Source organism: Balearica regulorum, chromosome 1 (genome assembly GCF_011004875.1).
Source record: "Balearica regulorum gibbericeps isolate bBalReg1 chromosome 1, bBalReg1.pri, whole genome shotgun sequence".
NCBI classification, from domain to species: Eukaryota; Metazoa; Chordata; class Aves; order Gruiformes; family Gruidae; genus Balearica; species Balearica regulorum.
The window spans coordinates 6,910,655-6,938,471 of NC_046184.1; the positions used below are offsets into that span (position 1 = coordinate 6,910,655).

Sequence of the window (27,817 nt, forward strand, 5' to 3'; positions counted from 1 at the left end):
CAAGGAAAGCTCGTCCCCAGGAGCAGAGGGGAAAAGACGTGTTTCCTCTAGGTATTCATTAAAGTTTTATGTCTTGGGGTCCCTCCCCAGTATCCAAACCAGCAATCAATGTTGTGTTATTTGGCAATAAATAAATGTATAAAATTCTCCAAGCTGAGACTATTTTGCCCGCAATGCCATATGGCTTAATAAACCATGATGATCACCACTTCCTTAAAGCCTCGCAACAACAGTAATCTGTAAGGCTCAGTTTTCTACATTTTGGCCAGTAGTGAGATTTTAACTCTTTCTGGTTCATGCATGCCTCATACAATTTATAAGCTACTCTACTGAAAACACACCTGTTACAAGTTAGTCAGTTCCACTGACAATACTTCTCATTAGGTGCATTTTGTTTTGTACAATCAAGAGACAGATCACTTCAGCTCCCCATGGGGTTATTTTGCAGCTTAGCGTGTTTGCTGGAAACCTTCCCATATCCAACTTCCCTCTAAAACTTCCCTTTATTCATTTCAAACAAGTCTCATTATTATAATGCTCTGGTACTTCCCACTGAACTTACTTTGTTTCTAAAATTCATTCAGTATTAACTCAGCTTTCATTTTTTTAACCGATTTCCTTTTAATATCCAAAGTCAACTAGAACTTCCATATTCATTTGCAGAATTGCAAAACAAAAAACAGTACTACAGTGAACAAATTAAATTGTGTTCTTAAGGCAGCAGCTATTAAAAATTTAAGACAGTGTTAGCTAAAGATGGTCCTAACTATTCTAAACAATGAATACTACAACAGCAACTAGAATTGACCAAAGCTGCCCAACAGATATTTCAACTGTGGGGCTTAAATGAAGGTTAGCCTTAAGGTAAGCTATTTCACCTGAAGGGAAATGACAAATCTGCTTCCAATCACTAGCCTTTTCTACACTGTTACATAAAAAGGCACCTTCTGTCTGCTACTTGGTATGTTCTCAGAAGAAAAATCTAAACAGTTTTACGCTCTTCTACTGGTATGGCAGAAAGACAATAGAAGTGTAAGTGTCTTCAAGGTCCCCAAGTTTACTAATTCCCAGTTTGACACACAAATAAGGACACCGGGACACGAGAAGAATCACAGATCTCGATGTAAACTACTCTTTACAAGTGCCTAGTCTTTACTTTCTCCCATCGTCTTTTCAGTGGCAAGTCACACAGACAGCTGGAGTGTTTCACCAATCAAACTTTTCTTTTCTGCCCTGTCAGTAATCAGCTGAACTTTGAGTGCACCTTCGCAGAGCCAAGGAAAGCTGTGGACGGGACATAGCCAAGGAGAAAGAGAAGTTATAAACTACCTATAGTAATCAAGGCCTATTGTACTTGAGCAAACAAGCCCTAATTTTCCATCAGGTTCCCCACATCCAGCAGCCTTCTGATACAAGAGTCCCTGTTCAGCTACTTAGTATTTTAAGATGTCAGTGTAAACAGGATTACAAATCATTGCAGATCTCAGAGGACAGTAAGTTTGATACTGTCCCCAGACTTTCAGTTTTCAACATTAATTCACACTGTAAACACGTGACAGATGGGTCACAGGGAATTACAAGTCTTATGGATAATAACCGTTAAGGCAACTCTTTGAGGCTTTTGGTACGTACTGCTTAGTTTCAAATTCTTGTAGGAATAGGAGTTTCTTTCAGAAATGGTAGATTGCACAGGCTCAGTATTGCAGTACATATGAATCCAGACCATAGTTAAAATCTATAGCGCAATATAAATTGTCTTTTTATGGAAAGACAGTCGATATGCTTATCATAATTATATTTCTCTTATTAGGAATGATTTTATTTCTCAGGAAAATAAAAACATCATTTGCAATGAATTTGCTTTAAAGAATCATAAAGCAGCCTTGAAGGCACTCTCAGGTGAAATCTGCCTTACAACAAGACATCATTAGCATATAAGCAACAAATACCACACAATTAGTGAAAAGATAGTATCTACACATACTGTTAATTTGTGCAGTCTTCATGTATTATAAATCTTTCAGATTTCGTCCCTTGAAGTTGACTATGCAGAGGAGGAATTCTGCATAGACTTTGCATTGACATGACATTACTAGAAAGGAAGTATGGTCTAATAACTAAGGTCCATCTATGCTATCACATCACAAGAACGACTGCAGTCTGATGTAAGGGTGCCCACAGCAGCTTTAAGTTACAGCTACAGCAGCATGAAAACTGGCACACAGTGATTTGCCAAGCAGTACCTCCATAACCGCATCTCAAATACATTACGGTATGGGAGCCATGAAACCCAAGATTCCTGAAAAGTGACTGCAGCAGCAACTGTAGCAGGCATGAGTAACATTCTTCCCTACCTAACATATAAAAAGACAAACATTACAACACAAGTAACAGGAAAAGTTCAGGAGTTCATAAGGATACCAAAATCAAGAATCCACCCGCAAATCTGACAGCACGTGATTCAATTCCCATTGAAGTCAGTGGTGAACTTAATAGCAGCTTCAATTACTTTTGCACAAGAAATAATTCTGACATCCATCCTCCATTAAGAGGGCCTACAACTGCAGCTACAAAACCAGACACGTGGTGTTGCAGCTGTAGTTTACCAACACAAAGACCTCCCTGTGTAAAATAGACCTGTTTGGAGGTCACATCCCAAATTCACTCACCCTGATGAAGCAAAGGCAGTCTACAGGTAAAGATAACTGTTTTAACTGACAGCTTATAAAAACAATGACATTATAAAATGGAAGAAAGAGGGGGGAAAAAGTCCCCCCAAAACCAAAACACTCCTCTCACAACCCCCAATACTATAAAAGTTCATAGTTGTTACTAAGCTTTCCACTTATCACTGATTTTTCTGAATATATGAAGTGCAATTAAAATCCAAACACAAACGCCAAGCACCAAGAATGGCAGAGAGCCTTGACTGGATATTATCAGAAGTAGCAAGTCAGCTTGTGTTCCATTTCTGCAAGTGGGATATTTCCAACTGCCAACCACAAAAGTCCTAATACAATTTAATATTCTCACCTTTATTTGCCAAAAAGATACAGATTATTTGTTACAAAGGAAGTACCTGACAGGATTGTGGTATTTTTTGACTCTATGATGCAAGACTAGGTCCTAAATCAGCAGAGACTTCAGTAAGGTTACTAAATATATGAAATTAAATGAGATTTGAAGGATTGAGATACGCAGTTGTTCATATACAACTATTATGTAACCTTCAATGTGCTAGGAGTTTTTTGTTTGGTTTTTTGGGGTTTTTTTGTTATTTTTTTTTAAAATCAACATTATCATATATTTTTTTAAAATTCTTCTGAGAACAAGTTTGTTTACATATAACACAATTACTTCAAATTTATCTGCAATTTAATTCAGCTTGAAATATCTTTTTCATAGACTCTCAATTTTCATTCCCAAATAAAATACTCAAAACCATTTCACTCCCTACACAGGATCAAGTTACAGAACTAAAAAAAGCTAGGAACAGAATTAAAAAGCAGAGTGAAAGATTACTCAAAACTTACAGAGCAGTTTCCAGAAGATGTATTAAAAGGTATAATAGGTGATACAATAGTAATAGAAACAAAGTCTTAGTTTCTTTTCAAGCTTGTTACTTACTGTAGAAACCCAAATCTATCTGTGACTTTGTAAAGACGATAGTCAGCATCTTCCCATGGTTCAATCTGCGCGCCCTCCCGTCCCTAAAGTGAAAGAAAGAAAAAAGGAGCCAAATTAAGTTTTATGACACAATAAGCTTAGACACAGAAGGCAGGACTCAACCACTCGAATTATAATCTTTGGGACACACTGGTAGTAGGGTAGAGGAGAGAACACTGGTCCTAAACTGATCAACCAAGGGAGAAAAAAGAAAAAAGAGTAGCAGACCTCTCCCAGCCCCTACAGTGTTTTCATCACAGGAAACCTCTTTTGGTCACTGCTATAAACAGAATAAATTTCAACTACAGACTTGTAATAATCTCACACCTGTTGTTAATCTCCACAATAGTCCATCAAGGTCCCCAGACAATGCCTTCTACTCATTTTATTTCCATAATCCATCTTTCCTAAACCATCAGCTGGCAACAGCACATACTGCAGACAGTCTCGAGCTAACATCCATGCTGACTTCCAGCAGCTGTCAAACAGAACACAGCACTGAGTTTCCCCTCAATGAAGCACTCAATCATGTTCTTCTCTTCTACTCCAATTGCCAGTTTTCGTAAGACTTGCACAAATTCAAGTATATTTCAGCTATATATTCTTCTGGTATGGGCTATACACAGGTTACTGGGCGTGAAGAGAAGCCACCACTCAGAACACAAACCACGTGCAGGTTTTTCCTTATTAAAAACAAAACAAAACCACAGTCGCTCACTTAAGTGCACACTGTGCAAGTTGCCACTAACTCTAGCATGTAAAATGTTTCACGAACTCTACAAACAAGTCTATTGCTTAGTACTCCAATGACACTTAGAAAGTCCGTAAGTGTTAGAAGAATATGCGAATATAGTGTAGGCATTCTAGGCATACTCTGTCCCAGGCTTTTACTTGATAAGTGGTTCAAGAAAAAAAGGGTATGACTAGGTATTTCTTCAATTCCTCACCGAAATCATGGAATCATAGAACTGTTTTGGTTGGAAAAGACCTTGAAGATCATTAAATCCAACCATTAACCTAGCACTGCCAAGTCCAACCACTAAACCATGTCCCTAAGCACCACCCAGGGATGGTGACTCAACCACTTCCCTGGGCAGCCTGTTCCAGTGATTGACAACCCTTTTGGTGAAGAAACTTCTAATATCCAACCTAAACCTCTCCTGGTGCAACTTGAGGCCATTTTCTCTTGTCCTATCACTGGTTACTTGGGAGAAGAGACCAACACCTACCTGCCTACAACCTCCTGTCAGGTAGCTGTAGAGGTCGATAAGGTCTCCCCTCAGCCTCCTTTTCTCCAGACTAAACAACCCCAGTTCCCTCAGCCGCTTCTCATAAGACTTGTGCTCTAGACCCTTCACCAGCTTCGTTGCACTTCTTCGGACACGCTCCAGCACCTCAATGTCTTTCTTGCAGTGAGGGGCCCAAAACTGAACACAGAACTTGAGGTGCAGCCTCACCAGTGCAAAGTACAGGGGGACAAGTACAGTACAATCTGACAAACAATGCAGTTCACTCATCTTTTAAGTTCTCTGTAATGATTTAAATGTCTCTATTACCATAACCAAAAATTAAAGAAACAAAGTAAAATAAGAATCCTTCTGATCTCATAGATGTACTGAGCATCCTCAAACATCCCAGTTTCATTACTTCTAACAGATTACACTACCTTAAAATAGCCCCAAAGCAACTTGTCATGTACCTGAAAAATGAGTTGATTGAGTCATTATCCAGAATATCCCCTGTGGAGGGAGAATTTAATTTGCCCAGAGGCCAGTGTATCATGAAGCCATCAGATTAGTACTACAGAGAGTATTTTAAACAAACGTTAGCAGGAACCATGATTCATTTTTTAAACAGACATATTACTAAGATTAATTATAAAATGTCTTCAAAACTATTATCAAGTTCACTTACTCTGTCATACTTGGCAACTATCTCTGCTCGTTCTTGGGCAAGTTTGACAGCTGCATCCTGCTCAGCATCTGCACCTGTGGAGAATTAAAATAATGCTGTTCAGATTCTCTCCCTTGTGAACAAAGCACTGCAGCTAAATACTTGGAAAACAAACTTCAACTTCAGAGAGACTACTTGGATGGAGAAATGCCAAAACCATTGTATCACAGCAAAATATGACCTTGGGTGCATGTCTTGAATGCTGTTCAGAGTAAAATACAATTATTGGATGGTATCCTAACTGCTGAGTTTAGAATGTTGCCGATTTTCCACCAAAGCAGGTATTAAATAGAGTAAAAAAATAATACTCCACAACCCTCTAACTGAAAGACTGAATAAAGTAGTAAAAGCTACTAGTTGCCAATTCCACAAACATTCACATAGTCAAAGAAAGCCAAAACATACACTACTGGTTTAAAACAAAAGTGTGAACTACTTAGAGGATTTGTAGGGAGGGATTTGAATACTGATGAATGCTGAAGAAATACTGCATGACTTCATCTGAGAAATTGCCTAAGATTTATTTCTCAGAAAACAGGGAAGGACATTGTTATAGTACCAGAACTGCAACTTGGGCAGCTCAGAGTTGGAATAAGCATAAGGATACGACAACAGGAAGGTTGACAAACAAGAGAAAAAAAAAAAAAACACGGATGCGTGGGTAAGCATTGGACATCAGTACACAGTTTACTACAGCAGTGGAGTTAGTTTAGATAAATCTGTTTTGATCAAAAGTGAAGCAGATTGTGTACGTAACCAAATTAGGTTCCTTGGCATTGTTCCCTTAACAGAAACCATCTCTACAACACGGTCAGGAATGTAAAGAGGGCACCATGAAAGGCAAAGTAAGAATGATGCTACTTTGAATATTCAACAAGACAATGCACTTCAATATCCCAAATGCAATCATGATTTCAAACTGGTGAAGCAAATCGGTTTTAATCAATGACAGCTGTGAAAGATTCAAGAGTAGATTTGTTTCGATTATTAAAAAGCAATGAACTCTAGATAAAGGAAAGCTTTAAAAAGGTTTGAAATAGTTTTCAAGCACACACTGTTATAAAAATAACTCCAAGCATGTGTGTTTTCTTCGTTATTTAGTTCATGGCAACATAATGAACTTCAGGAATTCTACGTATCAACCATGTGGGCCATGAAATAGAAAAAACAGATCAGATTATTACAGTTTTCTCTTGTATGACTTTATTAACACACTTATCTGTTCAAACCCAGTATTTCTTCAATAAAATTTACCTACATATTTCTCAGATGTTTAGACAAGAAGTTGTGCCAAAGTGGCCTTCTAAGCCACCTATTAGAGATTGAGATGGTCTCTTTCATGTTTTCACTTGAAGTTTCTTTAGGGGAACGCAGAGAGAACCTCAGTATGCCCCATCATGGACGCAAGCACCAGCATTCACGGAAACTTCCCCAATGGAAAGTCTGACTCTTCCTTTAAAGCCTTTCCTTATGATCTCCAGAAGTTACACTTTGTTACCCTCACTCTGGCCCCCTGCTGCTTGTCCTCATCATTTGCTAATCACATTACTCTCATTTATTAGCAAAGACATGGAGCTTTGTCATTTTTTCAAGTGTGCACCAGAACCAGCACACGTGTATTTACACAATTATTTGAGGAAGAAAAATATAATAAATAAGAATTACATGTGCTCTATTTGGAAGCTGTGCATCTCTGTGACACAACACTGACAAATTCCCTCTCTGTAAGGTGAGAAGCAAGTAGACTCATTTCATATTGCTCAGCCTTTGGCGTGGTCCAAGCAGCGTGCTGTTCCTCCTGCTCCTTCAGGTGCTGGATCCACCTTTATTCCTAAACTTAAAGAGGACTGCAAGACACAAAGCAGTTTGGTTTCAGCTTTGCTTTTCTCTGAGGCAGTTTTATAGCAATTGCAGGACTGTTAGCCCAGCTACCACCTACATGAACGCTGACTACGACACAACTCTTACACACCAAGTGCAGCACCCTTCCAGAACCCCTCCCCAGCACTCTCACGCACAAGGGCACAGACTGAACTCTACGCTACTCCAAGCGCATTCACACGCTATATATTTGCAACACAATTATAACAATCCGGTTTTTATCCTTTGCTAGTTGACATACTATGCCTACTAAACTGACAACGTCCACTAAAGCTACCAAATCTACTCTGACAAAGTAGTACGTGAAAATTATCACTACTTTCAAAGTGAGAAGCTAAAGGAACCATAATCAAAGTTAAATTGCATTTTCTTTTGTCAGACACAAAGAGATTTGTGCTTACAGTAAGTCTTTATAGAAGACCAATTATGCATTTTTTAAAAGTAAACTTTGTGCTTGCTTAGAAAGATGACATTCCTTCAGAGAATTAGAGTACTGAGCAATCCTAATCTTCACTTCTCCAATGGACAGATGTGGGGGAAAAAGCTTACTTGCTTAAGTACGACTGCTGATGGGCTTCAAGAAATGGGGAAAAAAAAATGCTATCGCTATTTTCCCAGTAAAAGAGAGATTAGATTTGATTTGAGAAAGAGTGTGGCTAAATAATAAGTAGTCAATATTGTAATACACAGTAGTCGATACGTTCAAGTTGTAGTCAATACATTTTTATTAAGAAAATTTAAAAATATGCTCAAAAGGACACGCACAGCTCTTCAACAACACAGATGGAATAAGTGGCAGAAATTGAAACAAAGTTTAAACCTTTGATCAAAAGAATGCAAAACTGTATTTTCACCAGAAACTGAGTCCTAATTTATGCTGAAAAGGTGGCCACGGCTTACCTTCCTTTCCTCTGCATAAGTAACATATGAATCAAAGTTTGGCATGTTCTATGCCTCATGACAATTCAATTACGTTTAGTGTGGAAATTATTCACTGCCTTTAAAGTAATCCTCTTCACTCTCTGCCAGAATCATCTTAACCTTCTAGCTGCACTGAGATAGTTCAAGTTATGCTAATCCATCATATGAAAACTCAGAAAACAGCTTGAGATTGGGACAAGAGGTTATATTTAGGGAGATAAGCATAAAACATGATTTTTCTTATTAGAGGAATTATTTAAATTGTGTTAGAAACACAATGATTCCTGATAAAGTAAAAGCTAAATATGGAAACAAGAAAAATTCTTCATGAACTTCATGAACTATCTTCCCAGGCACAAAAATACATCACTACAAAATTAAGGACAAATAACTGGTATTCTAAAGTCTTATCAGTTCTATTCAGTAAGTTTTATCTCAGTGAAAGCAGTTAAAGATGTGACACAAGTATCATTAAATGTTCTAATTAAAACTTAGCATTACAAATGATCAACACCATATTATACCAGAAACAATGCAGTCTCAGATGAGGCTGACTTCAATATATAGTCACTTAATTAGCACAGAGAAGTGATTTTGACTAAAAACTGCAGAAATATATTATCAACAACCTAAAAAAAAAAAAAACAACTATAACCAATGGTGATAAAATCTGCCAATAATGGCATATTAAACAGAGCATATAAGTCGTCCCCCCCAAAATTGGGCAGGCTTACAAGGTATGAGTGTGCTTAAAACCCTGCCAAGCAGCAATGTTACACATCCAGATTTTGCAAAATGTAAATCATAAAAAGAAAGGCCAGGAACAAAATCTTCTGAGCAGTTGGCCTGATACACATAACACTCCCCATTAGAGACTATTTTGCCCTCATCACTGTCACACTGACCTGTTTTCCATATTTACAAATATTACAAACTTCTAGAAGTTTTGAAAAGCAGTACGCAAAGGAACTGAAGCATCATTACAGACAGAAAATCCCAGTCTGTGATGATGTGAAAAAGGACTGACCTAACAGCCAGATCATGGCTTTCCTGCTGCCCTTGGAAAACAGATTATCCTGCTTGGCAGTGTTACTGAGATGACTGATAAACTGCTGGATTTAAACTTTCAAAAAGATACATGAGGATGGGACTAGCATTGGTCTCATTTTGCAGCTGATTGGTTTTAAACTGCTAAAGATTCAGACCTGTGGACTGCCATCAGCCCTACAAAAACGAGAGGAAAGCATTGCCTAGCATCAGCACAAGCTTTCTTCCTCTGTCACTCTAGTAAGAGTCTCTCCTTACCTCACCAATTACCGAAGAATTGAAAAAGACACCATTTCTTCAGAACAGAAAGATGAGATGGTATGTAAAAAATGTAAGTAGTCAATACAGTAGGCAAAAACTTGAACTAGTCCTACACAAGGACACAATCCTAATTAGTCTCCACTGCTTATTTTCTGAGAGAGGAAATGAGTGATCTGGACATGTCAGCATTACTTAGTAGCAACAAATTTACAGATGAATTCTGGGTGTTATCCTGCTATCCACTATTAGGTAGTCTCATCATAACCTCATTTAAAATAAACCCCCACATTTTTAAAGCTGGAAGTGTAAACTCCTGTCCAGTTCAGTCAATTGATATAAAAATTGAAAAACACCACACTAAGTTAAAATAAACTCCCAAAATTGACAAATGGGTGTCTTACACAAGCTTAAAAACTAACTAGAAACTCCCAGTTCCTGAAATTCTAAGTATCTTGCAGCTTGCAAGGAATACTGGGGAAAACGGTACTTTTCCAGAATTCCAGATTCTTCCAATCCTAAGGAAGAACTGCAAGTGCAGTAAATTTAAGCGAGGAGGAACTAATAATATTCATAGACATAATGCAAAGAAAAAAACATGTAATATTCCACTCTCTAGTGAGTGCAAGACTAACTGGAATGGACCAACTGCCATAACTGACATATTTAACGGCAAAACAACAGATCCAAGTAAAAATAAACACTATTAAAGAGAAAATAAGGACATGCCCTACAAATAGATGTAAAAATGAAAATCTGACTATTAAGTAAAGTTTTCTCAAAGACAGAAATTTTTGCAAGAAACCAGGTACTGATAGCTACAGTTTGACAGATTCAATCCATCTCAAAAAGAAATAATCTTGCCTTACTCTCACCTTCGTGCTATCTTCTCCCCTCTGTTTCAGAGGGAGAACTGGTAGCTGTAGGTGTAGGCATCTACAGACACCAGAGAACCTTTGATCCAAGGTCCCCCTACAACCCACTGAAAACACAGTTGGGGGGGGGGGGGGGGAGCAAAAAAAGGAAGAAATAGAATTGGTAATAACGTATTTTGTGTTAATTACCAAGGTAAACATTGAGGATCCATCCTGCAGCCCCAGCAGTAACTCAGTTCAAGACGAGTGAGTGAAACAGGCAGCGCTATCCCTTGTGTTTCCAGCAGCCAAGGAGCAGCAGCTGAGCTTGGCTGCTCCTGGCCAGGGATGACTGTAACACAAGCAGCCCACAGTTACACCTGGCTTTCATCGACAGCCTGACGGAACTGAGCTGCTGCTGAGTGAGGAATTGCCAGAAGTCAGTAAAATGCTGGTCTTTCCATGGAGAAGAAAAGCCTCTGCTCTTTTTGGTCTACCAAGTACCTGTAGTTTGAACTCTGTTTACCTAATCCTGTTCAGCTACCGAACTGCGAAACAGTAAGGCACAGCATTTTAAAAAGTCATTTTCATCTGCAATCCACTGAGCATGCATCTCTAGCCCATGCAAAAGTAGTCATACGACTTACGGGAATGATCTTTGGGGTGACTCAAACTCATTAGAGAGACTTGTCCCTGCAACCAGCCTGAAGATGCCTAGTGAAATACAGTACCTGACCTGCAAAAGGCAGCAACAGCTGAGTGCTAGCTTCCTCATCAACGTAGAGCAAAATGAGTACCACCGAGAGCCTCAGCGTATTCTTTACATGTCTCAAAAGGAGTGTGTAGGTACAAGTTACATTCTAGTGCTTACGCATTATCAGCAACATAATAAATTGCTTTTTACAGATGTGCCATAAATTTAAGGAATGCCTCTTTCCATGTCGATGAGGGTCAGTATACAAAGAGCATCCTGTGTAATCTTATCCAGAATTCTGAAAAGGAGATTTCTCCCTTTTTTGTTCTTTGACCCACCACCACTGCCTCCTGAACTGCAGAGCACTCTAAAAACCCCACAAGACTTGGAACATGCTAATTTGTTTTCCATTACTTCGCTCAAATTCTTGCTTGTTGGCACATTACACATGCCACTGCACAAAGAGCTGCCCTGGCACAAATTCCTGTCTGCAGGCACTACCACCAGCTGCTACGCTATCTACACATGCTAAGGACATATCAGAGCAATAAACAAAACATTTTTAAGTCTCTGGTCCTATCAGAAAGTCCCTTTAATACCCAGGCTGTTTATTTTCCTTCCAGTCCATTCCCACAAACAATGAAATAAAAGCCATGACGTACACTTAATAGTATTTTGTTGTGGGTAGCCAATGTTCAAAAGGAAAAAATCTTAGTACATACCTGCACGTAGATATTAAACCTGCTCTGAACAGAAAAGATTAAGCATCATTTATTATACTTTATTTTTCTCTTGATGCAGAGAGAACTTTTAAAATAAAAGTAAAATAGTTACAGTTAAAAAAGCAATCCATTTTACATAACAATACTTCCTCAGGAAAAACAGTATTTCCAGAAGTTAACTGAGTTACATTTCCTCCACCATTAAACACAATGATCTACCCTAATAGTATTAAGTATTTAAAATTCAAGTTTATCACCAATTCAAAATGAGAGAGAAAGAAAATAGCACGATATAAACAATTAAAGACCAGTGCATAAAATAAAATGACATTTTACCAGTCTTTAGATTGCAATTTTCTGCCCAGTCCTTGTAAAGCTCTGTTTTAGTCTTCATGAAGTAAATCTGTTTATTTCTAGACCATATTCTAAATCAGTTTCTCAAAAACGAACAGGGCAAAGTTACCCTCCTCCACTTGCAGCGTTTGCTCCACATAACCGAGCCACTTGACACGTGCTCCTCCTTTTTCAAGACATGGCCCCTCTACAGTCACACGAGCTGCAGTTATTCAAACAAAGATGCCGTTTGTTAATAAGAAGTGTCATGCAGGCACCATGCGAGTGTTCTCCACTGCAGCCCACAGCCCTGCATTCCAGCTAATAATAAACAAGAGGATTTGAACAAACAGCCTCAGAGGACATGGCTCCTCTAACACATCACTGTTACACTCTTGGGTAAGAATTCTTATTGGTATTTACCAAGTACTGCACGAAAAACATCTTATTTAAAGGACTTACTAGAAATGAGGCTTAACATACCCTATTTCTGGCTTATTACTTAAGAAACTATGAAATTATGTAACTCTAAAAATACAGTTGAGAGTTCTGTAACTGTTTGGCATTCCCTACTTACAAGATGAAGATTTTACTATTTTCTATTTAAAACTCTTATTTTTCAGGATATCTGAGGGATCTGAAAGACCTAGGATGTCAGGAGTTGACAAGAACGTTTTCATTGACAAAAGTATAAAAATTCAAGATTTAATATTAGTAGAATTCATCTGCTCTTTGAAAGCTGGGGAAAAAAAAAAAATCTCTGTGTCAAATATTCAAGGACACACACACATCAAGCCGTTCTCCTGCATAGATTTTAGTCCTTGCACACACTCTCCCAAGCAAAACGTCAGCTGCTATGCGATGCTTACAGCCAGGAGCCAGCCAATTTCATTTCTTAACCTAACCAAGTCAGGGCACACGTGCTGCCAGACCTGGCTTGGAAGACTTTTGTGGGCTTCCAGCTCCTTGTGAAGCCAACAGAAAGATGGTCAGTGGGACTGTTCAGCCTGGAGAAGAGACGGCTCAGGAGAATCTTATCAATGGACGTAAGTACCTGAAGGGAGGGTACAAAGAGGACGAAGCCAGGCTCTGTTCAGTGGTGCCCAGTGCCAGGACCAGAGGGCATGGGCACAAACTGAAACACGGGAGGTTCCCTCTGAACATCAGGAAACGCTTTTCACTGTGAGTGTAATCGAGCACTGGCGCAGGTTGCCCAGGGAGGTTGTGGAGTCTCCACCTTTGGTGATACTTAAAAGACGTTTGGACATGGTCTTGGGCAACCAGCTCTGCATGGCCCTGCTTGAGCAGACCAGAAGACCTCCAGAGGTGCCTTCAACCTCAACCATCCTGTGGTTTCCTCGTACCCTGAAAAGTGTCAAAATGCCAGGAACTGATCAAGTGCGTTGGACTATTCTTTTTTACCCAGGGACTGAAAAAAAGTTCCTTCAATTGTTTTAATCTTCCTCCCTGTATCGCCTGGCAGAGCATTGAGCCTGGAAACAAGCAGCAACTCCTTTGTCTTTACCACTGATTACTACTCATGGATCCTACCCAAACCCAAGTGTCAATAGTTTAGTCTATGGATTCGGTATGAGTTTAGAGTGAGCTAGTGAGATATCCACCATGAGGCATGTTTCCCTCAAAAGCAGCATTTTCTTACTGCTGACGTTTCTACACACACAGCAGTAATCTTCTTGCTATACAAAAATCATCTTCCATTTTTCTCATTATAGAGCCACTAGTTTTTTACTAGGTTTTGTAAAACCAACTACTTTGTTTCCTTACCTGAGAGTATCTTTGTGGGGAAGATGAAAAGAACTCGCACACAATGAACAAGAGCACTCATTCCAGGCTAACTCTCTCAACAGATACCATCACCACATGAAAACAACTTGCCTTTTTTTTTTTTCCTGCCACACATTACCCTCAGGCAGCAATAAGTTAAGAGCTATATTACACTGATTTTATATATATGTGTATATATAAAATTAGGTTTTGAGTTTAGTATGCTTATTTTTGTGAGTGTTTTCAAGTAAAGACTTACCCAGAGAAAAACAAAGCTTTTGGTTTAATTGAAATTTTTCTCAATTTAGAAGCAAAAAAAAAAAAAAAAAACCACGAAAGGTGGAGTAAAAGTATTTGTAAAATCAATATATTCCACTATGCTCTGCACACATACATAAAAAAAAATTCCACAAGCACCCTTCCCTGCCCTTAAGAATCGGCCTTTCTTCAGAGTAGAACCTGTTGTAGCTTTACGGCCTGAGGAGTAACGGGTGGAAGATATAAAAATAAGGATTTAACTTGCCTGAAGAAACATGACTGAACTCTTATCTTAACGAAAAAATCAAGTTTCACTACAGCAGAATATTTGCAGTTCTGCAGCATCCCCTATGAGATGCTGCACAGTCACCAATGGCAAATGGTCACTTTGGAAATTAGTAGAATTAACTGCTACTAAAAGCTATCTCAAAGCAATTTCACAATGATCCCCAAAGGGCTCAAAGCAAGAGCAGGGAAACCAAGGCAGCCCTGCTAAGCAGTATTCCACAGAGGAAGCCTGTGTCAAAACATGAAATTAGAATTATAGGAGTCTAATATATATTGCAAAGAATTTAAATCAACTGCTCTTACTATCTCACTTTTAAGCAGCAATTGACTAAAGGACTTACAGAAACTCTACTAATGTTAATCAGTTATTCCAATACATGTATGACTTTTTAATAGAACAGTCTTGCTAACACATATTAGTTAATAGAGCGCTGAAAGAACAAAACTCAGAATAAAGCAGCAATAAAACAGCAAAAGAACGTAATCTAATAAAATACAACTTGGCCATTTACTTAGTGTTAATTTGCAATTACTTTTTATATGTGTTTCACATAAATAAGTGCACCTTAAAATTAAATCATCTCCATCAGCTATGCCTACAACCAACCCAGCTGGAAGCTGCAGCTGAACGCTCATGTCATCACCTCACTATTAAGCCTTACGAATGTTACCACAAGGGTTACAAAGTGGAGCAACAAGAACTGGCAGGGTTCTATTGTAATTCCAGTTTACAGAGTGTTGTGCGTGCAGACATGAGCCAGAAGATAATTAATTTGCTGAAGGTTAACATAATCAGTTGCAAAGCCAGAAGAAACCATAATTGCTAATTTGCGACAAACTACACTGGAAAGAATAAGCCCAGACATTGAACAGTGCTCCTTTCTGGAAAGAAAAAGAAAAAAAGAAAAAAAAAACCAAAAAAACCCCCAAAAACCAACACACAACCCACCCTCCTGTCCAGGACTCTGTCAATACAATCCAAAAAACATACATACCAGCTCTTAATAGATTTAAATGTAAAGACTTGGGCTGGGTATAATTTGGAGCTTGCCAGTATGTAAAGACTGGTCTGACTTGTGCAACAACTAGCTAATGTCTCTTGTCTAAGCTTAAGTCATCCTTTGTTCTCCTTCTTCCCAAGGGTATAGCTGGCATCTGGCCTTTTCACTAGTTTGTTGCTATCTTTCTCATTCCTCACTGCTATGAAAGGGCAGCATTATGACCATTACGAAGTGGTTATTCACCTATACATGTCATCTTTAAGGAGATGCAAACACTATGCTGACTTAAGTAACATCAGCCCTACGAACAGCTGTTCAAGTGGTGATTGGAGCAGATTTGCATTCTTGTTGTTCAATAAGACAGAGAAAGCCTTGTTTCCATAAAATGCTATAACCCAGCAGCAAAGAAACAACAAAGATGCAGCCTTCGTGGAAAATCACAGGAGGTTTTCTACTACTTGGAAATCATTTTACGGTCTTCCACCAAAGACTAAATTTCCTGGAACTCCTACAGCAGGATCAGTTCTAGCCACGGTAACATGTAATCTGTTACATTTACAGCCCATGAGTATTACTCCCACACTCCCCTTGAAATCCATGACCTTTCCCAGTACTAGTCCTAGCCTTTATAAATTAATGTCTTCATAAAATATGCTGCAATCAGCTGCTGTATTAGATGGTAAGATCAGCCACTTGAGCACAAAAGCAGTATTGGCAGACAAAAAAGTAGGAATATTTCAGGAATTTACCCTCAACCTAATGTAAGTCAAGTCATCCTTTCCACACTAGGACTTTTTCAGGTATTGGTTATGACTTTATAAGCAAATTTAGCTGAAAATGTCTTTTTTTTTTTTTTAATCCCTTGTAATTTAAAAGTATATTATGTCTGCAGTCCCGAGGCTTCTGAAAACTAAAATATCCCTTCTGCACATTGACACTACTCATACTTCTTTTAACTGTGACAGGCTACTAAACATACAAGCAAAACGATCTTTCAGCAAGATTGAACATAACAGTTCTCTGCAATAAATTTCCTCTGTTTTCCCAATACCATACATCAGGATGACATATAAAAATCATTTTTCCCAGCAACATAAATCAAAAGAACATTTTTTGAAAAAGTTATCTGAAATTTTTATATATTTTCAGATTTTCTGTATTGTACATTTTCATTAGTAGATGGCCACAAATGTTGTCAAAGCATTAAGATTTGCAGTATCAATTTAAACAGTAAAATGGTTCTCATATTTTAGATTCTGACACAAGCCAGAACATTTCATAAGAGTTAGGCTTCCCACATTAACATACTTGAACATAAGTAGTCAGATGCCATGCTGCACTAATTATGTTACGTCTCCTGATTAATCATTTTTATCTCAGCATTAGTCAAAATTAATGGAGCAAACAATAATTATATTTTTAAAATTCAGCGTTAATGATATGAAGTCTATTCCCAGCTTAAAGCATCACCAAAACAACGCTCATTGTATACTCTGGAAGAACTTTTTGAAAGGGGCTCTTCAATTCTGAGGAAGCTCTTTCATTTCTTTCCCAGGGCTAAAGAAGTTACAAGAGTTCTCTAGTTACAAAAGTTTCATCTGTATTTGTATCATTTTACCGGCTAAAATAAAAAGGTTCGTTCCTCTACACAGACAATCTTTGAATACTCTGACATAGACCCAGTCCAACTCATCATTTAATTACACAGCCAATTTAACTGATTAAAACAGGAAGAAAAGGAGGGTTTGTTTTTGTAGTAGATCTTATTCAGCCAGTTACTAATACTAAAAAGCTCCAAGTCAGCTCAGAAAAACACCAGCACTGACTCAAGGTGGCAGGAGTAAAACCTTACCAGCATCATGGGGAAGAAGAAACTCGACCTGCCCAGCTGACCACGAGCTATTACCTAATGGCTGACGCTGCGTTCTTGCTCAGTTAAGCAGGCTGCTGAAACCTCCCTGGACCTTGCACGATACAGAAAAGGAGTGTTTGCAAACAAGCGACAGACGAACAGTTACTAATAGTACTAGCTTTTACTTACCAGCTACACAAATACTTTCAGACTTGCTTTTTTCCTGCCTTCTCCTGGAAGAGACATCATGAGGTACCCAGGGATTAGTCCTTCCCCAAAAGGGTGAGAAAATCAGCCTTCAGCCTCTGTCCACACTTCAGCTTATGTCTCCCAGATGTCGAGGGAGTGCTCTGCGTATTTGGGCACAGCCTCTGCACAGGGAAACCTCAGGATTTATCTTGCTGTTTTAAGCTCAGTTTCATCCCAATGCAAAACAGGAAAATAAGATCTTAAATATTGTAAAAATTCTAGCAGGATGAAAAAGCATTTCTTGCTTATTCCAGCAAAGGCATCTTACAGTAGTTAGTACAGGCTCCTGGACAGGCTGTTGTGATCCATACCATATGGTGTGGATCTAAGGTGTCCCTCCACCTGCCGTAACTCTACACTGAATGGACCATCAGGGATCACAGTACTAGTTACACAGGAGCTGTGAGACCCTTCTGTATTCAATTTTAATTGTAATCTTCACATATTAAAACTGTTTTCACACAAAATACTGGGTTACATGCTACAGCTCTGTTCACCATAACTGAATAGTTTTCTTCAGCAACTCTGTCTCACTATTCATCTTTGAACAGTTAAACATTTTAACTGCAGTAATACCTTAAATACAAACAGGATACTCTAAGTAAATCCTATGAAAAGTCTGAATGGCACTGAGAAGTTTCTATGACACTAAACCTACTCTTGGTGACTCTATGATAAGTTTAAGTCCACAAAAAGACATCAAGGCAAATTTAGATACCTGCCTGCTTATACTATCAGTCATGCCTACATAGCACGACACAGAGTTGCTTTTAAAGTAGCTGATTGCTCGGTTTTTTCAGTATCTGTCCTTCGCTTTATTAAAAACTAAAATGAAAGGGGCGGGGGGGGAGGAAAAAAAAAAAGAGCCGGAAATTCCCTCTGAACATTTGAAACTATGTCATGCAGCACTACACTACATTTTTATGTTTATAAAGTGGTTATAGGAAGGGCTGGAGGAATAAGAGCCAGCCAAATGAAGAGTAAACAAGTTTGTTGAGAAGCAGCAGAAACTGGGGAAGAAATCGCTATCAGTTTCTTCATCCTTGCTATGAAAAAAGGAAGTTAGTGAGAGACAAGAAGCTTCTGTTGTTTTTAGTTTCACTGATTGACGACTGGTAAACAAAACCAAGTAAATAGCCATGGCATTTCCCATGCAAAACAGGAATTAGGGCCTCAAAGGCTGTCCTGGGTTCTTTGGGTCCCAGCCTCAAGCCAAGGGAAAACACAGCAGAGCAGCTGCAGTGAAGCCCAATGGCATACCCACCAAATTGCAATCAGGTATTTAGCAATACCAGTACAAATTTGATTGCATCCATTTAGTATGCATCAGCTAAAACATTTATTAATATAGAACAACTCCAGAAGTTGGTTAAAACAACACAAAGCAGGGTGGGGGCAGATTAATCCTGCAAACTTGTGGTTGTTTATGCACGAAACTCTGTAACAGTAAAATAAACTTCTGGTTACATTCTATTCATCACCTTTAGTTCAATTTATTTTTGCTAGATGTAACACCTAATTAGTTCTTAGATTTAATCTATCCATAAACCTTAGGACAGTCTGGCAAAAAAGTCTGGGTTTTTCCCCAACCTCTGCCAGGGAGATGGGAGATAACAGATTCCCTATCACTGAGAGGCAAGCACAAAGCTGCTGTAGTATAGGACCACAAAACAAAAATGAAAAGGCTTTTACTTGAATATTTTATTTGAAAGGATAACACAGATTAATCAGAACAGAATTCTCCACAGGGGTTATAAAATCTCCTATTTCAAGTAAGAGATCAGCGTGAGATGTACCATTTGGCTTTGGATCCAGTGTGCACTTCAGAAGCCAATTATTAATTTGTCCTGCCGTTGCACAGAAACAATGATTTAGTAATCAGTATGCTAACAGATATATCATTAATACTTCCTTTTTACTGGTTTATAGGAAGATTACAGACAGTGAGGTACTTAATGACACTTACAAACCTACTGTCAAGTTTTCAAAGCTACTTCTCTCAAAATCAATACTTTTATTTCAGTACTGATTCAAGGCGAAGAGCTACAAGCAGCTGCTGCAAAGACCTTAAGAAGTTTCTGTTACAAGACCAACATGAGGTTAATTCTAGTCTAGGTCTTGTGCACAGGCATCAAGCAAAAAATCCATTTATCTGTTAATGCTGAAGTCAATGATGCAGTAAACCTATTAATGAAGATCCACTTTTTTACCACTATGCTCTGTTAGAAACAACAAAAAAATCCAGAAAAATCTGACTGTTCATCATAGACTCTCATATCTCCGCAGAAAATGACCTGAAACGGCTAAAAAGCATTTCTGAACTCAGTACAAAGAAGAAAGTCTACTTCATCTGAACACTGATGCAATACTTTGGCAACACCTATTCCAAGTTACAAGGACTAGCTTTAGGATGGTACACAAATAAAGCCTTTTATGGATTCCAGTCCTGCTCAATAACCTATTTCATTCCAAACAGATTGCTCTCAGCCTCTGCAAATTTCATATCCCTTACAGAATCAAAATCCATAACAAGAGTCAAGATTTTGTTTAGACCATGGAGCAGCATTCAGCAAACAAGGATCCTGTAACCTGGTAGAAGCAGACTAATTGCAGAATGCTCCCAAAGAAGGGCAGACACGAGCTGTCCTGTCTATTAGAGTAAGGGGAACAGCACGTCTGTACTCAGTGAAGTACAAGCTGAGATTTAAACATAGATCCACCCACTGTCTGCACTGTGCTGATACACAAGCAACTAGGATATTCAGCACTTCGGGGAGGGTTCAAATTCTCATTTGGGTGGCTCGGACAGAACAAGAACGACAGGGCTGACTGGTTACCCAGACATCAACAAAACATCACAACTCAGCTCTTCACAAGAAGATATCTTTGAGCTCCAACTACAACCAGCAGCTGCAGATAGAAAACTTACTGGTCAAAGCACTTGGTATGCCTAAATTGCCTTTAAATCCTCTTTTTGACTTACAGGTGTAGCCATGGTGATCAGACATAAAACCTTCCCATGAGGCGCAACTCTCATTCTAAAATTCATCAACTTCACATGAAAGCTCAACAACTTCAAGCCTGAAATTTTCATCAGTGAAGTTAAATCCAAAATAACTTGCAAAAGAAAAAAAAAAATGTATCTTGGTTATAAATTTTGGGTCCCTCTTACCTTACCATGGAAGGCATTTCTTCAGTACACGTTAAAATTCCAACTTTGCATTTCTGATGTTACTACAGACAAAGCCAAAGTATCTCCTTGAAACAAGGAACTGTAATGCAGGAAACAAACGTTATCACCTCTGCAAAGGTATTGCTGAAAGGTCTAGCAATAGGATAGAAAATCAAGAGGTTGAACATAAATGTTGTGCCAGTTACGGCATTTTGGAAGGATTAAGAGTTATCACTCCAGCAGCTTCAAATTTAATGAAAATCCAGTAGCCTTTGATCACCTCTTCCCTCTTCAGTACAGTTGTCATCTGTCATCACATAAATAAGTTTGAGTGCGAGTGAAAATCACCAAGTGTTTCTCCTGATTTAGAATATTTTCTGAAATTGGGTAATTTAACAGCAAACTTTTTGTTATGACAGCAAGTTCTTGAAAGAATTTACATAGAACTCAGCCTACATTAAGGCTGGGAGGAGAGAATTTTCAACTTAAATTTATTTTAATATAATCCACAGTAAAGACAACAGCTTTTGGTGTGTGTTAGCCACAAGTACCAACTTTACTATACTTGGTCTACAAATTCTGCTCACTTTTTTTTTTTCTCCTTCCCTACCTCACCTTCTTCCCTGGCATAGAAAAAACAAGGGGTGTAACTACTGAACACCATAAAATTACTCACACATACTCTTTATTTGCCAACACCCACTGTTTTTAAAGAGTACATCAAACCTAAAAATTGACAATTGGGACCAACAGTTCATATTATTGTGATAATGCGCTATAAAAATGTAGAAAAATAAGAGCATCAGAGATCACTTTGTACCTGAGGTACAATAGGCTGTTTAATCCCAGGGTAACATTCAAGCCATCTCAGACATGCATTGTTGACAGGTTTCTCTGAAAAATGAGTCAGATGCACGTCCTGGGGGAAGTTTTCTCTCTGATTAAAACACTATCGCAAACAGCCATCCTCCTTCAGGTGCTGTTGAGCTGAGATGGCATTTCACTGAATCACATGCTCGAACACAACCTAAATCACATTTTTTTCAGATAAACAGGTGGATCTTTGAGGAGTTTAAGTGAAGACACAAGACAAATACATGGATTACCCAACTAATCAGGCTTTACTAAATCAGAAATCTTTGGTGGGAATGTAGTGGAAAGCTACTACTGTTCTCAGTGGTCCAAATCTCTTTTGATGCTGTGGACGCAAGCAAAGGCTGTAACACGTATAGCCACAGCAGCCAGAATTTCAGGGCTGATGGAAGCACAGCCTAACAGCTCTGGCTTAGCTCAAGACACTGCTGCAACTTGTACCCTGACACCCAACACGCTGTAAAGAGGCAAGGACCTGGATAATTGCTTTCTGGTAATATAACATCTTCTGAGACTAGAAAAGCAGAAGAGTGATTATTCACAAGTCATACCTAATGAAAAGTACCAATGTGAACAATGTGAAAAGAGGATACAGAAGGAGGGGAGCGTGATGTGTTATTTAGGGAATGGCATTTTAAGAGGATGATGTACAAAACTGCCAGAATATAATTAGCTGTCAAGTTAAAGCATGCAGGGGGTCATCATCACTAAGGGGTAAGGGACTTAAAGCAATAGAAAGGGATTTTAAAACTACACCATGCATCACAGGTATTCTAATGCACAACACTACACGAAAGCAATCCAAAAATTAAATTAAATGAAAAAATTATTGAGCTGCTCCAAGTTTTTACTATCTTGTTACACAAATAATTCCATCAGATTTGAGCACCAATTTTTCCATTGCCTTGCACCTGTTTTCATCCTTCACACCTGTACATCAGATCAGCAGTAACTTGTATCTCCCTGCATACACAAACAGTGCTGAAATGGAAAAAAAAAGTAAAAATCAAAAACCCAAGAAAAATTAATGGAAACATATAGAGGCAAAACAACTGCACAGGCTTAGAAAGATGAAGAAATAGGACACAAAAGGTTGTTCCAGAAGTTACTGCAAAGGGGTCTACTGAAGTATAAGTAACTTTCTGAATGTCGAAACCCCCATAAACAGGCAGAAAAGCATAGCTATTCTCCAAAGCCCACACAGCTGAGACTGGGGGGGGACACGACAAACAACCAACCTTATCAGCACAAAAGGGACACAAATAAGGTGACTCCAGATTGGTTTCATTTTAAAACATTATAGCCACCTTTTAAGAAGCTCTAAGTTAATCAATAAGGGTACCACACAAATAGGGAGCTACCATATTTATAAGCTACTGCAATGGTCTGACTGCCAGACACAATTGCTATGTGGCCACTTCAAGGCAAATTGCATATTCTTGGACCTCAGAAGTAACTATTTCTCAGTGAAATCAGTATTCCATTACTACTCCCATACCTGGTAGTTTCCCGATACATCATTTAGCCATCAGTATTTTAAATTCAAGCTTCTAAGTTCATATAAATAGAAAAACAAACAGGTACAGCCTTTCACATAGGACTACAGGTTTTACACCAAATTTTAACTGAAGGACTTTTCAGATCTGTCTCAGAATGAAGAAGAATGGTTTGGAAACAAACTCATCCGCAGTTGTTTCAATTGGGGGGGAAGATCAGTCAAAATAATAAAACAGAACTAACATAGTTTTCATATTACAGCAATTTTGTAACATCTTTGTATTAAAATAAATTGTTCTCAAATCTGCAAGTTTTTTTTTCTTGTTAGTTTTTAATTGTAAACAACTGTTTTCCTGCTAGTAAGAAATCTATGAACTCAGTTGATGAAAGCTGCATGACAGGTAAAAGGCAGGCAAGCAAAAATAGGTTGGGGAGAGGAAGCTCATATAAAATACTGCAGAAAAGTTGTTATAAATTAAAAAAGAATCCAGAATTGTCAAGAAATGCAGCTTAAATAAACAAAGCCCAAATGAAATCACTATTAAATAACAGTTCCACAGTAGCAGCAGCAATGTTTAAGATATGTCAAATAAATGTTGTGTTCTCTCATCCATCTGCCCTCCCAAAAACTACCTCGCATTGAAGTGTATTCCCATTAATCCTTATTTGATAATCTCTTCTGAAAGCTTCACATATCATGCCATTTCTGTAGCTAGGATGCAAAAGAGACAATTTGTTGAGTTTTCCTAACGGCAGTAATGACTTCAGTAGTTCCAACACTTACTACCTAAAATTGGTCCAAAAATTCACTGACATGCCAATAAATACTGTTTCAAAACGAATTACTACAGATCAGTAGTTAGAAGTGTTAAGAAGGTTTGTTGTGGTGGGTTGGGTTTTTTTTTCGGCCAAGCTTATTTATTTTTTAACATGAACAGATTACCTGTAGCATTATGTTAAGAGAGCATAAAGGAAAATGTAGGAAGACATTATTCAGCCATCCCATCTTGGATTTACAGCGCTTTTTGAACATGTCATTGCTTTTTGTCTTCAGCTCTGCTGGAAGTTACTGCACAGGGCTGTGCTGGTAAACAGGATCATGTGAGTGCACTGTAATCCACAAGAAAAACAAAACTGCTGAATTAGCTCATCTACCATCACTAGCAGTTTAAGGAAATTTAGACTGGAGAGACTATTTGCAAAGTTTAAGTTCGTCCACATTCTCAGCACAGCTGTAGTGGGTTGACCCTTAGTTGGCACCAAGCTGCTCTCACTCCCCCTACTCAACAGGATAAGATGAAAAAGCTCATGGGCTGAGATAGACAGGGAGATCACTTATCAATTACCCCCATGAGCAAAACAGACTTGACTTGGGGAAATTAATTTATTGACAATTAAAAATAGAGTAGGATAGTGAGAAACAAAGTCGTCTTCCCAGGCTCAACTCCACTCCTTCGGTCCCAATTCTTCTATCTCCTCCCCACTCTGAGGAGCACAAGGGGATGGAGAATGAGGGTTGCAGTCAGTCCATAATACTGTCTTTGCTGCTTCTTCCTCCTCACACTCTTCCCCAGCTCCAGTATGAGGTCCCTCCCACAGCACAGAGTCCTTCACCAACTGTTCCAGTGTGGGTCCTTCCCAGGAGCTGCTGTTCCTGCCAGAAAACCTGCCCCTGTGTGGGCTCCTCTCCAGTGGCCATAGCTCCTGCCAGGAGCCTGCTCCATGGGCTCTACACAGGCTGCAGGTGGATATCTGCTTCACCATGGTCCTCCATGGGCTGCAGGGGGACAGCCTGCCTCACCAGGGTCTTCCCCATGGGTTGCAGAGGAATCTCTGCTCCTGTGCCTGGAGCACCTCCTGCCCCTCCTTCTCCACTGACCTTGGTGTCTGCAGAGGTGATTCCCACGCATTTTTCTCACTCTCTCACAACTGCTGCACTGTGGTTTTTATCCTTTCTCAAATACCTTATTGCAGAGGTGTCACCAGCTTCACTGATGGGCTCAGCGTTGTCCAATGGTGGGTCCCTTTTGGACTGAGCTGGAAACAGCTGTGTGCAACACAGAGGGCAGCCCCAGGCCTCTTCTCACACAGGCCACACCTGCAGCCACTGCTACCAAAACCTTGCCACCTATGCCCAATACAGTGGCCAACTAGAAACTTTCACGTGAATTTAGCACTTAATCTGAGAGGCAGAGCATATACAAACACAAGTCATAAATGTCTGTCTTCAATGCATTAATGCACAATCTCTTGATCCCCTTTCTATCCCTGAAATATTAACCCTACTAGAACTTCCACTTATTCCTAAAAAGCCTCATTAAGATATTCTATCCAATGTCAAGATCATAAATCTGGGGTTCCATGGAATTCCATAAATAGCATTTTAGTTTAGGTTGGAAGAGTGCTTTGGGAGCAAATCTCCAGATCATCTCTATTTACTGTTCTTCAGTTTGCACTGGGAAGCAACACAGAAGTATGCACAACTGGATTCCTTCCAGATTAAACTATTTGTGAGATGAACTCCTAACTCTAAGTTATGTTCTGCCCAAAGATTAAGGCCAATGTTTGATCTAGCCTGAAAAGCTTGCTGAAACAGAGGGATGCTGGACCCTCAATTCTCCTCTACAGCTATTACTCCAGTGCCACACTACTTGCTAACATGCACACAGTCTTACAGGCTGCTGTTACATTAAATACACAGCGCAGGCCCCAGCACAACCAGTCATCCTTTTATTTGCCTAAGCATATTTGCTCATTTTTCCCTTTAGAGCCTATCTGCACTATTTATAGAATGGCTTTACATTCTAACTAGTTACCAGACAATGATTTTTAATACATGTTCCATCACTATGAATACTCCTCTGTGAAGCTTTATACATTATGTAAAATGGGCAATTAATCACTGCACAGTTGAGAAGGTCATTCCAACGCCTATAAACTAAATAGTAATGGGCATTGGAGTCTGCGTAGCTTTTTTATTTTTCATCTATAGATTTGGCAAGCTCCAAATTAGTATTCATCCCACATATTTTAAAACCTAACTATGGTACTAATTCATAGCACAGAATTGACAAAAACATTTTTATTGATCTACGTATCTTTGATTTGTGTAACATGTGCTCCACACAATAGTCTGCAAACATAACATTTTCTTTTACTGAGTGATGAGACATGGTGGCTCCAGGACTTGATGCAGCTGCAGCATAGATGAGGAAATTTTTCAAAACATGTTAAAGTCTTTTCAATGTACAGCTGTCGTCAGAAAAAGGGAAGGATTACTCAGGGTTTTTTCTTCTTTTTAGAAGGAGAAAAATGAGGACATAGAGCACCGGTGCAGCCATTTATCCATCACACAGCAAAGTGCAATGCCTGCAATCAGCAGTATATCACATGCTGGGGAGCCCTGGAAGCATCCCAAAAACACCCAAGACTTCAAAATGATGAAGAATTGTGCCACTAATCCAAACAATGTGACTTTAAATGAAACAGAAAATATTTCTCTATGAAAGATCACAGCATATTCATGTTACCAAAGTCCCTTCATTAGTACAAACAGCACTTCCTTTCTATCAGAAAGAGGAAGTCTCAGAACAAGACAACTTCTCACATTGCAGTTAAGACCCATGCACTGTACTATAACTATTTCCTTCAGACTACTGCTATTTCCCACTCAAAATTAGGTTTAACAACAAAAGCTACACTTGCATTCTAGTTGTGACAGGAATCAGTGAACCAAAATTATTAAAATTAAAATTTTTAAGAATGTATTTCTAAAAACAAGCCTGAAAAACTTAGCCTTAACCTCTGGAAAATACTCCTGACAAAAGGAAGATAAAAATGGCATGGAAAAGAGTGCCCTTTAGTCAAGTTTTTTCGGTTAGGTTTTTTTGGGGGGGGGTTTTGTTGGTTTGTTGGTTGTTTTTTTTAAATACAGCACATACCGTAGACTACCAGACATGGTGAAATTTGCCCATTCGCAGTCAGGCTCTCTCCCCCCACCCCTCCAATTGCTTACATATTAATCTTGCCTGGTACATTAGATAACTCTCAAAAGCAAAGCATGTCTCATTTAAAAAACAAGGAAAAGAAAAACCAAACATTTTCCCCTTCAGTTTCCAGGGAATAAAAATATTTGCCAGTCAATAAATGAAGAAAGTTTTGTGCAACTTGATTAACCCATAGCTTACAGGCCTCTGCCACTTGCTTTTGGAGAAATAATGGACAGAAAGATCACATTTTGAACTCTTCATGTTCAGATATAACTGGTGCTTGCTTTGGTGCAAGGAAAGGAAGACGCAGACATCACTTATACCACTGGCATGAATGCTAAGAAGAAAACATTGGATTTTTATATTCTTAAATAGAAACCTATTTTTCAGTGAAGAATTAAAGGGAAATAAAGAAATTTCTTTTCCTACCATCCCACTTATATTTCATTAATATCTGCATTAGACAGCTATCACAAAGACCACCTGCTAATGTGCCATAGGAATGGAGCATCTGTATTGTGATA

The 27,817-nt window shown here is 38.8% G+C and overlaps 1 protein-coding gene across 2 annotated transcripts in view; it reads right to left on the minus strand.

Annotated features, from left to right (window-relative positions):
- USP6NL (USP6 N-terminal like) overlaps positions 1–27,817 on the minus strand; it is a 123,397-nt gene that overhangs the window by 59,999 nt on the left and 35,581 nt on the right. The window contains exons 1-3 of one of the 2 annotated variants that reach the window (XM_075764016.1): positions 12,333–12,640; positions 5,581–5,654; positions 3,628–3,710 (exon numbers count right to left, since the gene is read on the minus strand). In XM_075764016.1, coding sequence (XP_075620131.1) covers positions 3,628–3,710; positions 5,581–5,654; positions 12,333–12,390 — 215 coding nt within the window. In that variant the 5' untranslated portion in view covers positions 12,391–12,640. Of the gene's footprint in view, positions 1–3,627; positions 3,711–5,580; positions 5,655–12,332; positions 12,641–27,817 lie in introns of those variants that run through there. The other variant, XM_075764100.1, reaches the window with a different exon arrangement.